General features: G+C 35.5%; 1 protein-coding gene across 4 annotated transcripts in view; it reads right to left on the minus strand.

Annotated features, from left to right (window-relative positions):
- Positions 1-13,063, minus strand: part of LARP4 (La ribonucleoprotein 4) — a 70,844-nt gene that overhangs the window by 25,252 nt on the left and 32,529 nt on the right. For all 4 annotated transcript variants that reach the window (XM_065934427.1, XM_065934426.1, XM_065934425.1 and 1 more), the window contains 4 exons: positions 12,831-12,967; positions 11,245-11,348; positions 4,776-4,886; positions 3,992-4,045 (listed from right to left, as the gene is read on the minus strand). In XM_065934427.1, coding sequence (XP_065790499.1) covers positions 3,992-4,045; positions 4,776-4,886; positions 11,245-11,348; positions 12,831-12,967 — 406 coding nt within the window. The remainder of the gene's footprint in view (positions 1-3,991; positions 4,046-4,775; positions 4,887-11,244; positions 11,349-12,830; positions 12,968-13,063) is intronic.

The following is a 13,063-nucleotide window of genomic DNA, read 5'->3' on the forward strand; positions in this document are numbered from 1 at the left end:
ATCAACAAAAAGCCAAATAACCCAATATAAAACATGGTCAGGGATCTCCCTGGTGGTCTACTGGTTAAGAATCTGCCTCCCAATGCAGGAGATGCAGGTTCCATCCCTGACTGGAAAACTAAGATCCTATATGCTGCCAGGCAACTAAACCTGCACACCACAACTATTGAGCCCTCACACCACAACTAGAGAGAAGTCCACGTATTGCAACAAAGATCTCACGTGCTGCAATTAAGACCCAATACAGTCATAAATTAAAAAATATTTTTACAAAAGAAAATAAAAAAGACCCAATACAGTCATAAATTTAAAAATATTTTTACAAAAGAAAATAAAAATGGTCAAAGGACCTGAATACATATTTCTTCAAAAATGACATAAAAATGTCAAAGAAGTCCATGAAAAGATGCCCAATATCTTGTGTCACTAGGAAAATGAAACCCAAAAGCATAATAAGATTCCACTCTTACCCACTGGCTTTATCAAAAAAGCAAAAATAAGTGTTGGCAAGGATGTAGAAAAATTTGAATCCTCCTCTGTTGCTGGTGGGAATGTAAAAGGATATAGTTTCTCCGGAAAACAGTTATGCACTCCTCAGTATGTTAAACATATAATTATCATGTTACCCAGTAATTCCCAGGACATACGGGAACTCAAACAGATAGTTATGCAGCATTGTTTACAATAATCCAAAGATGGAAGCAACCCAAGCATTTTTCAATAGATAATGGATACAAGAAATGTGGTATATACACACAGTGGAATATTATTCATCAAATAAAAAGTAACAAAGTTCTATACCTATGGCTGATTCATGTTGCTGTATGGCAGAAACCTACACAGTATTGTAAAGCAATTATCCTTCAACCAAAAATAAATTTTTTGAAAAAAAATCTTTAAAAAAGAGAAATGGATTATAAAACACACACACACACAAAGTAATGAAGTTCTGATACATGCTCCATATAGATGAAGCTTGAAAACATTATCCTAAGTGAAGTAAGCCAGACACAAAAGAACAAATATCACATAATTCCATTTGTCTGTGGCGTCTAAAATAGGTAAATTCAGAAAGACAAGAGACTAGAAGGGAAGTTACCAGCAGCTGGGAAGAATGGGAAGTTATTGTTTCATGGGTATAGCATTTTTATTTGGGAGGCTGGGATGTTTGGGAACTTTGTTTCAGAGTTTTTGTTCTGAAAAATACCAGTAACGATTGTACAGTGATGTGAATATACTAAATGTCACTGAGCTGTACACTTAAAAATGGCAAATTGCATGTATGCATATTTTACCACAATAATAAAAAATTTTTTTTCAGAAAGCATACATTATAAATTATCTGTAAACAGAGCAACACCTTAATGCTTTTCCATGGAGATAAATGATTAAATCATGATATACATGAATAATATTGTATGTATAACAGAAACAATGGTGAATGAAAAGATCCTGAGGATCTACTATGAGAAAACAACAGAAGTATATACACTGTACATTTCTATTCCCATAAAGAGAGACACAAAAAAGATCTCTATAAGGCATGCAGAAAAACCTGCTCTCTTATATTACCTACAGGGAAAATGACTGGAGGAATCTGAGAGAGGGAGATTTAATTAATTAATTTACTATGAATCACGTGACCTTCTTACCACATACAAGTATTACTTTCACAGTTAAAAATTCTGAAACAGTAAATACACAATAGAAATATATATAGAAATAAACATATATACTATATACATATTCTATAATATATACAATTTATATGAAATCCAAATAAAACTTCATATTCTCAGTCATAAAAGCTCAATTAAAACAGGAAGTACTGCCTCTTAATGAAATTATCCACAGCACAAGAGGGCAAGCATTGTTCACTGAATCCTTTTGTCCTCCAAGATCACTGCTTTTGAACCAGAGAACTTCAGAAATGAAAAGCATGCACACTTCAAAGAAACAAACCAAGACCTTAGGGGTAAATGACATGCCCAGATCAGAGGATGTATGGCTGAAAATAGCATCAAGGCCTGGAACATACAATTTCTTGCTCCTACATGTGTCTTTCTGGGTGCAAGGTCATCTGGTTTTAATGAATAATATAAAAATTAATATGAAAAAAAAAAAAAAGAAAAAAAAATTAATGTGAATCTCCTAGCAAGAATACTGCTTTGTTGTTGTTCAGTCGCTCAGTCATGTCTGACTCTTTGCAACCCTATGGATGATGTGATGGATAATCAAAAGAACCATAGTTGAAAACCAAAATGGCAGAGAAAGAAGAAAACTATTTATAATGAAAGAAAGGAAGGAACGAAGGGACAAATTTACCACTAAACCTGAGATCTCAGCTAAAGCAATAAGCTATAAGATACAGGAGGTATAAGGAATAATCAAAATAGTGATTATTTATTGGTAAGATCTATCAAGCAAGTAATCCAAAAGGCCCAACAAACTAATAGATCTAAGGAGTTCAGCAAGGCTGCTACAAATGAAAACATTTTTGGAAAAAAATCACAAAGTTACCAACCAGAGTGGAAAAAAGCAGTAAAAATTTCTTTAAGGAAGTAAGAAATACAACAGACTTGAATAGAGAAAATATATCATAATAAAGTTACCACAATAATGAATAATTTAGGGTAAAACTGCCAAATGTACCATAATACTCAAGATAATTCTAAAAAAGCACAAGGAGGAAGACTCTGGACAAGGATAAAAGGATGTTAGAAATCTATGGTAATTAAAACAACTAGATATATAGAGGATAGATGCAACATTATACACAACTTGTGGAAGGACAGACCACTTAATAAGTGCTAACACAACTGCCTTTCTATAAATGAGGGGAAAATGAAATTAGATCCCTGTCTTATACTATATATGAAGTTAATTCCAGATGTATCAAAGACCTAAACCTGACATATAAAACTCTGCAGTTGTTAGAAGGCCTCGGGGAATATCCTAACAGCCTCAAGCAGGGAGAGGAAATAAGAAGAGCATTACAAGCAGAGGAACTAGAATGACAACTGGCAGATACCTTCATTCGTAATATGGAAAGTAATACCACCATGGAAAGTAATAATACAGTAGTAGTGAGATTTAAATATGTCATGTTCTTAGAACAGTATCCGAGACACAACCTCTTAATAAATGTAAGCTTCTCTCAATTTGGTTCTTTCACTTACTAGTCATGTGGAACTGGGTGGGTGACTCTCAGGCCTCACTTTCTTTACCAGTAAAAAGGAGAGTACCCACCTTACTAGGTTCCTGTAAAAATTAAAATGAGTCTACACACACCATGCTTAGAATAGACACTGATATACTGAACTCAATAAGAGTAAGAACAACACACCACACTTACAAACAATAATTACATATTACATAGGGAATGTGGAGCTTGTCAAAGTAAGTGCATGTTTAGGATTCTATCTTAGATGATAGGTTTGGTAATAATGTGGAGTATGGGCTTTAAGGAGGGGAAAGCTGAAGGCATAATAGCTAAAAGGCTATTCTAATCTCTCAAGCCTAAACAATGGCAATAATGACTGAAAGAAGTTTTGAAGTGGATTTTATAAGAACAGATTAGACATGTAAACAGTGAGCCAAGTATCATCAATGACAACTTCCAGTTTCTCAAATAGCTGAGTATTAGCATAGATGCAGTTAACTGAAATGAGGTTGGAAATAGGGAATGTTTCCCAACTTCGTTGCTAAAAACTCATTCTTGCTCCTAACTTTTGAGATCTACAATTATCTTACACGTTGTCAATCAGCATCTAACTAAAACTTCAAGCCGTCTGAAGTTATACTTTCAGAAGTTACTGCTGTTTAGAAAGTATTTTAATGTTCTATCAACTAATTTTCTGAAATAGCATTTCATATGAGTCAGAAATTTTCTTTAAACTCACTATGTGATTTATAAAATGTCATTCATCTTTGTTAACAGACAACAGAAACCTTCTTGTCTGAAACTGGACTACTTACAAATGTTTCTTACCATGATTGGCTTGCCCTGAAATGTCTTAACTTCTTCTCTTAAGTATTTAAAAGCCTGTTACAAAGCAGAAAGGAACTTTCATTAGCATTCAAATATTTCATTAAAGCGATCATTATTCTATTGAGAAGTTTAATATTACCAACTATCTTTAAACTATAAAAAATTCTGAAGGTGATCCCATTATGCAGATGATAGGAAATGAAAAAGCAGAAATGTTAAGACCTCGGCTATAGTTAACATTTATTATGCAATAACTACTATGGATCACTACAGATAAAATGTACAAAATTCAGAAAAGACCCAAAATATCACTATATATCAATTTTAAAATAGGTTCAGAGAGCCTTCTAAGATGAAGAATTAAGACAGATCTGTGAGTGACTTAAAAATGTTATTATATAAATTCTTGTTTCAAAGTAATTTTACTTATCTTTATATAAAACATGGTAATAATTAAGAGTAATATCATTATGTCAAAATTCCAAGAATCAGAAGTTATATATATTGCGACCTAGTATGTAACAGAAATACTAGCTACTGAGTACATGTTAATTTGAAAACTGTGTGCTAATTTTTTATTGATAGGAAACGGTTCTTATGTTGAAACAAAGTTTTAGGAAGATCATCAAAAAGGAAACCAATTAGAAAGCAAAACCAAAAAGGTGAACAAAGTTCTCCGAAGTCCTGATAAACATTACTGTAAGCACAAATTTTTCTCAATTAAAATACACACTATCTCTTTTACCACCAGCAGTTCAAATCAAAAGAAAAGCTTTCTTCTCACCTGCTGTGCATCTGTGTCTGACTGGAAAGTGATATACCAGTTGCTATTGTGCGCAAACTCACAGCTTATCACCTTGGGGCAGTTTTCATTTTTAAACAAAGCTTTTACTTCCTAAAAATGAAAAACTTCAGTTAATCCTAAAAATACATCAATCATAGGCAGTTTTTCCTCTTCATGTCTTTTGGTCCTTTCTATTTCTTTACTTAGTAACGGTTTATATCTTCTGCCCATTTTTCTGTTGAGTAGAATTATGCTCTAAAAGAAGAATATGCACAGTCATAGTGTAAACTGTGCTCATGATTTAGGGAAGGAAACTTATTTTATAATCAGTAAAACTGAAAAATTATTTCCATCCTAATGGCAAGCTAAATCTTCCTTAAAGAAAAATCTCTGAAGTCCTATCACTATCTAAAAAATGGGAGGGGGGAGGGAGTGGTGGGGGGAAGGAGAAGGTACTAGATTAGCATTTTCTAGGTGCTAAGTATTTTCCTGCATTTCTCCAGGCAAGTTTGGCCTTGGAACACAAAATGAAGAAGGACAAGGCAACAAAGAGTGTTTGTCAAGGGAACGTGGTGGTCAGAGCAAACACCCCTTTCGAACAACCTAAGAGACATCTACACATGAACATTACCAAATGGTCAGTATCGAAATCAGACTGATTATATTCTTTGCAGCCAAAGATGGAGCAAATGTATATACAGCCAGCAAAATGATAAGACCTGGACCTGAACATGACTCAGATCATCAGCTCCCTATTGCAAAAATCAGGCTTAAATTTTAAAAAGTAAAGAAAACCACTAGGCCATTCAGATAGGACATAAATCAAATACTTTATGATCATACAGTGGAGGTGACAAATGGATTCAAGGGGTGAGATCTGGGAGACAAGAATGCCTAAAGAACTATGGACAAAGGTTTGTTAACACTGTACAGGAGGCAGTAACCAAAACTATCCCCAAGAAAAAGAAATGCAAGAAGGCAAAATGGCTGTCTGAGCAGGTTTTACACATAGCTGAGGGAAGTTCAGTTCAGTTCAGTCACTCAGTCATATCCAACTCTTTGCAACCCCATGGACTGCAGCATGTCAGGCCTCCCTGTCCATTATCAACTCCTGGAGTTTACTCAAACTCACGTCCATTGAGTCAGTGATGCCATCCAACCATCTCATCCTGTCGTCCCCTTCTCCTCCCACCCTCAATCCTTCCCAGCATCAGGGTCTTTTCCAATGAGTCAGTTCTTTGCATCAGGTGGCCAAAGTATTGGAGTTTCAGCTTTAGCATCAGTCGTTCCAATGAATATTCAGGACTGATTTCCTTTAGGATGGACTGGTTGGATCTCCTTGCTGTCCAAGGGACTCTCAAGAGTCTTCTCCAACACCACAGTTCAAAAGCATCAATTCTTTGGTGCTCAGTTTTCTTTAGAGTCCAACTCTCACATCCATACATGACTACTGGAAAAACCATAGCTTTGACTTAGATGGGCCTTTATCGGCAAAGTAATGTCTCTGCTTTTGAATATGCTGTCTAGGTTGGTCATAACTTTTCTTCCAAGGAGTAAGCGTCTTTTAATTTCATGGCTGCAGTCACCATCTGCAGTGATTTTGGAGCCCAAGAATATAAGCAAAAATCAAGAGAGAAAGGGAAACTTACCCAACTGAACACAGAGTTTCAGAGAATAGCAAGGAGAGATAAGAAGCCCTTTTTAAGTTAACAGTGCAAAGAAGTAGAGGGAAAACAATAGAATGGAAAAGACTAGAGATCTCTTTAAGAAAACTGGAGATATAAAAGAACATTTCATGAAAGGATGAGCACGATAAAGGACAGATGGTAAGCATCTAACAGAAGTAAAAGAGATTAAAAAGAGGTGGCAAGAATACACAGAAGAACTATACAACAAAGGTCTTAATGAAGATAATAACCACAATGGTCTGGTCACTCACCTAGAATCCAACATCCTGGGATGTGAAGTCAAGTGGGCCTTAGGAAGCATTACTACAAATGAGGCTAGTGAAGGTGCTGGAATTCAAGTTGAACTATCTCAAATCCTGAAAGATGCTGCTGCTAAAGTACTGCATTCATAAGTCAACAAATTTGGAAAACTCAGCAGTGGCCACAGAACTGGAAAAGGTCAGTTTTCATTCCAACCTCAAAGAAGGTCAGTGTTCAAAGTATGTACAAACTACCATACAACTGTGCTTATTTCACATGCTAGTAAGGTTATACTCAAAATCCTTTAAGCTAGGCTTCAGTATATGCGAACTGAGAACTTCCAGATGTATAAGCTGGGTTTAGAAAAGGAAGAGGAACCCCATCAAATTGACAACATACACCAGATCATAGAGAAAGCAAGGGAATTCCAGAAAAACATCTACTTTTGTTTCACTGACTACACTAAAGCCTTTGCATGCAAGATTGCCAGGAGAATTATAAACCACCTCAGATATGCAGATGATACCACTCTACTGGAAGAAAGCAAAGAGGAACTAAAGATCCTGTTGATGAAGGTGAAAGAGGAGAGTGAAAAAGCTAGCTTAAAACTCAGCATTCAAAAAACTAAGATAATGGCATCCAGTCCCATCATTTCATGGCAAACAGATGGAGAAAAAGTGGAAGCAGTGACAGATTTTATTAGACTGCCACCCATTGATTTCCACCTTCAAAAATTTATCAATATTCTTCAGATATTCCCAGTTCCTTTAAATAGTATAATGAATTTAGTTAAATCTTAACATAATCTATTATTTTTATCCTTTTATCATTCTTTAGAAAGAATAATATTCATAGATTTACTTTCCCAAGTATAAGAAGTCTGGATATAAACAAATCAAAATTTATTCTACGTGACAGCAGTCTTTCAGGTCATCATCCAAATCTCCTCAATTTAATTTGAATTTTAGGGACTACTGCCAAGATTAACCCTCTGGCTAGTCATCTGTACTTCCTTTACTTTTTTCTTTTAATGAATACCGTGTTGCTTTCTTTATCTGCTGTTTTTCATCTGTATAAGCACTCTTAAGTATGCAGAATATGAATAACTACAGAAATAATAACAATGGCTAATGTACCAAGTATTGCTCAAAGCTCTTTATGTAATAGCTCAATTCTCACAATTTCACTGGTTACTACTATCCCATTTGGAACTCTGAATGCAGAGTTTCAAAGAATAGCAAAGAGAGATAAGAAAGCCTTCCTAAGTGAACAATGAAAAGAAGTAGAGGAAAACAACAGACTGGGGAAGACTAGAGATCTGTTTAAGAAAATCAGAGATACCAAGGGGACATTTCTTGCAAAGATGGGCACAATAAAGCACAGAAATGGTATGGACCTAATAAAAGCAGAAGATATTAAGGGGTGGCAAGAATATATAGAACTACACAAAAAAGATCTTAATGACCCAGATAACCTTGATGATGTGATTACTCACCTAGAGCCAGACATCCTGGAGTGTGAAGTTGGGCCTTAGGAAGCACCACTATCAACAAAGCTAGTGGAGGTGATGGAATTCCAGTTGACTATTTCAACTGCAACTAAAAGATGCTGCTGCTAAAGTGCTGCACTCAATATCCCAACAAACTGGAAAACTCAGCAATGACCACATGATCGCAAAAGGTCACTTTTCATTCCAATCCCAAAGAATGGCAATGCCAAAGAATGTTCAAACCGCTGCATAACTGCACTTGTTTTACATGCTAGGAAGTTAATGCTCAAAATCCTTCAAGCTAGGCTTCAACAGTATGTGAACTGAGAAACTTCCAGATATACAAGTCAGATTTAGAAAAGGCAGAGGAACCAGAGATCAAATTGCCAAAATTTGCTGGATCATAGAAAAAGCAAGAGAATTCAAGAAAAACATCTACTTCTGCTTCAATGACTATACTAAGGCCTTTGACTGTGTGGGTCACAAGAAATTGCAAATTTCTTAAAGAGATGGGAATTCCAGACCACCTTACCTGCCTTCTGAGAACTATCTGTCTGCAGGACAAGAAGCAATAGTTAGAACTGGACATGGAACAATGGATTGGTTCCAAATTAGGAAAGGAGTACATCAAGGATATATAGCATCACCCTGATTATTTAACTTACATGCAGAGTACATTATACGAAACATCTGGCTGGATGAAGCACAAGCTGCAATCAAGATTGCTAGGAGAAATATCAATAATCTCAGATATGCAGAGGACATCACCTCTATAGAAGAAAGTGAAGAGGAACTAAAGAGCCTCTTGATGAAGGTGAAAGACAAAAGTGCAAAAGCTGGCTTAAAATTCAACATGCAAAAGACGAAGATCAAGGCATCCGGTCACATCATTTCACGGCATACAGATGGGGAAACAATGGAAACAGTGACAGACTTTATTTTCGTGGGCTCCAAAATTACTGCGGATGGTGACTGCAGCCATGAAATTAAAAGGTGTTTGCTCCTTAGAAGAAAAACTGCGACAAACCTAGAGAGCGTATTAAAAAGCAGAGACATTACTTTGCCAACAAAGGTCCATACAGTCAAAGCTATTGTTTTCCAGTAGTCATGTATGGATATGAGAACTGGACCACAAAGAAAGCTGAGCGGCGAAGAATCGATGCTTTTGAACTGTGGTGTTGGAGAAGACTCTTGTGAGTCCCTTGGAATGCAAGGTCAAACCAGTCAATCCTAAGGGAAACCAGTCCTGAATATTCATTGAAGGACTGATGCTGAAGCTGAAGCTTCAGTACTGTGGCCAGCTGATGCAAAGAGCCAACTCATTGGAAAAGACTCTGATGCTGGGAAAGACTGAGAGCAGGAGAAGAAGGGGATGACAGAGGACAAGATGGTTGGATGGCATCACGAACTCAATGGACATGAATCTGAGCAAGCTCTGGGAGATGGTGAAGGACAGGGAAGCCTGGCATGCTGCTTGCTGTCCATGGGGTAGCAAAGAGTCAGCCACGACTGAGTGACTAAACAACAACAAATTATCCCATCTGGGCTTCCCAGGTGGCACTAGTGGTAAAGAATGTGCCTGCCAATATAGGAAACAGAAGATCCCTGAGAGAAGGGAATGGCTACCCACTCCAGTATTCTTTCCTGTAGAATCCCATGGACAGAGGAGCCTGGCAGGCTACCGTCCATAGAGTGGCAAAGAGTTGGACAGGACTGAAGTGACATAGCACTCATGCATTATTCCACTTAATAGATGAGGAAACTGTGGCAAACACAAAAAGAGATTAAGTAACTTATCCCAGGTCACAGAGCTAGTAAATAAAAATGCTGGAATTCAAATCTGGGCAGTTTCTGGCTCATACACTTGAAATTTTTTCTTAATACTGCAAATATTCTTCCTTTCTGCAATTTTCCATTCAATTTGTTACTTCTGACATATAATTCATAATTTAAAATCCAAGATCTATCTAGTGACAGTTTCTTTTCTAATTTCTCTCACTACTTCTAAGTTTAGAAAATCATCCTTTTGGAAATTTAATACTGAATGACTTCAGGCAAAAAGATTAACTACTTATGTGTCAAACAAGTGACAAGGTCTAAAAATTCTTTTTAAAATGGTTAATCAATTACCATATCAGTTACTGATTAACCCTCCCCATCTCTAATTTATCCTTAACATGACAACTCAGAGTGAAGCTCCATGGCTTAAAAAACATGGGTTGTGGAAACAGGAAGGTTACAGTTTGAATCCAGATTCTATAACTTATAACAGTCCATGTGTTATTTAACCATTCCAAGGCTCAGTTACTTTATGTGTAAATCAAAACAAAAAATCTTAGGCTTTAAATAACTATAGTATGAGAGTTGGTAGAATCTGATTATTAAATAAATGCTATTATACTATTACATAAAAGGATCTATTTCTGGATTTTTAAAAATAGAACACCTATTGAATGCTTTTTAAATTTTGTTTATTTTTATTTTTATTTAAATTCATTTCATTTTGCCAAACTACATGGCTTGCGGGACCTCAGTTCCCTAACCAGAGATTGAACCCAGGTCATGGCCATAAAAGCCCTGAATCCTAACCACGAGGCCACCAGGTCACTCCTCATTTCTGGATTTACTGTCTCATTAAAATATTATTTTACCCTTCTACCTGTACCATACTATCTTTATAATTGCAGCTTTGCTTTTATTTTGCTAACCAGTCCTAAATCATTAATCCTTACTCAAATTTTTCATTCCTAAGTTAATCCTTTCAGTTTAACTATCAAGCTCCAAAAGAACGTATTTATATTTTAATTGGCAGTCAATTAAATTAATAGAGAATCAGTATCATGGCAATAGTCAAATTTAGCCTTCTAAGAAAACAGAATTATATCTTTTTCCTCCCTGTGTGCCATTCTTTCAGTACTTCAGAATTTACTAAGCAAACCAGTATTTACCCTATTCAAAGTATTGACATGACAGCAGTGACAAACCTTGCTTGTTTACCTCCTCCAATTTAAACAGTAAAGAATATTTAGCTCAAACAATGCTAATGATTTACCTCTATTGGTGTTGTTTCAGGAATCTCTCTAAGAATCACAATACAACGCTTATGACTTGGTCTCACTTTCTCACCCTTCTCATCAACTTGTACCATGGGAGAAGCTGAAATTAAAAAAAATTTCATTCAAAAGTGAAAAACAGTGATATTATAATTCGATTAAAAAACTATTCATTTCAATTTCCAACTAAATCAATCAGCAGAGGCTAACATCTGAAAAAAATTAAGTGGTAGACTCAAAGATTACAGTTACGATAAAATATCTTGAGATTAATACGCAAAGAACACCGTCCAATGTTATTCACTGAATAAATATTCAGAGTACTTGCTCTGTCACTTGGCACAGAGCTGGAGTTGAAAAGAAGCCTTCATAGAGTATTCAGTAATTATTTCTCATAAGGTATTTCCCTATATACAATTACTGAATTCAAGTAAAATCAACGTACCTACACTAGCCAAACACTACTCTGGTAAGTGTAACAAGCTTTGACATGTGAAGAAATTCTTCTTCAAGTCTGAGAAGCACTTAAACCAAGTCAATTATATAGAAATCATTACAAACTTTCTGTGATTTTAACATATTTACTCTTACTTACTACTACAGAGACCCAGAAGCCATCTGCTGCTTTTGAGTAATACTGAATAATGGTGGTACCACAAGCCAAAACTTTCTAGTACTGTCAAAGGATAATATTCCACACCTCCCTGCACAGGTAAGTAGAGAGAATAAAAGCAGTTGTTAAAGAAGAAGAAGGCTTCTTTATAAATCCTAGGTTTCAGCCCTTGGAGGTAGGAGATTCTGTCTCTTGGCCAATTCTTTAAATGTTGACAAGACCGGGTCATTTTAAGAAATTATCTTTCCAAGTGAAATACAGATTTAATAAATATTCCTCTGAGAATAGAAATCCCTCCTCCTATGTAAAACTATTATTGGACTTTCTGTATTTAACTTTTAAACACTGTAAACAAATTTCATATAAAAGTGAAGCTGTCTTTACTCAAGTAGTTAACAAACCCACACAAGACAGGTAACCAAGAAATGCTGATGTAAGACACAATCACCACCAAAAATTCTTAAACCTTAATCTAAAAATATAAACCCTTTACCAAACTTTAGAGCAGTATTAGTTAAACTGCAGGTCGCAACTCTCTAACAGGCTGTGAAAACAAATTCAAAATAAAGGAAACGAACTCATTTCAAGCATTCAGTACTAATCTACATAATTAACATTTCAGTTCTGTGTATGCAGTGTGTGTATTAGGCCATGCCATGAAGCTTACTTCTTACTGTTGTTCAAGAAACACACTGCTTTAGAGGGTGGGATAACAATACATGAAGCGTTTTAACAGCCAAGAAAACCTGAGGTTTAATTGCCTATACTTGAGTAAATGGGTATCAAGATGAACAACCAAGGTACAATGGCCAATCAATGATATAGATATATATCAGTCAATAAAAACAGAAAAACTATTAGCAGAGAATAGCAAAAAATATAGAGTTAAAAAAAATTTCCTAAACGATCAGAAATCAAAAGAATATTTAATCTTTGATTTTAAAAGTAAAGTAAAAGGTATGATTTACATACATCTCAAAACTTCAAGAATTAGGTCAGGGTCTGTGGTCAGTTTTTTAATTTCTTCCATGTTAGCAACTGTCCAAATTGGGATGAACTGATCACTGTCCATTTGAGATATCAGGTAAAGATCCTTTGACAAATTTTCTCTGAAAGGAATAAGAGAAGTACAGTCTTATAAAACAAACAAACTTTAAAAAGCATCTAAAGAAAAGAGACACCTTATTTACTTTTATCACTATATC

This window comes from Muntiacus reevesi, chromosome 4, assembly GCF_963930625.1.
Source record: "Muntiacus reevesi chromosome 4, mMunRee1.1, whole genome shotgun sequence".
Taxonomy (NCBI): domain Eukaryota; kingdom Metazoa; phylum Chordata; class Mammalia; order Artiodactyla; family Cervidae; genus Muntiacus; species Muntiacus reevesi.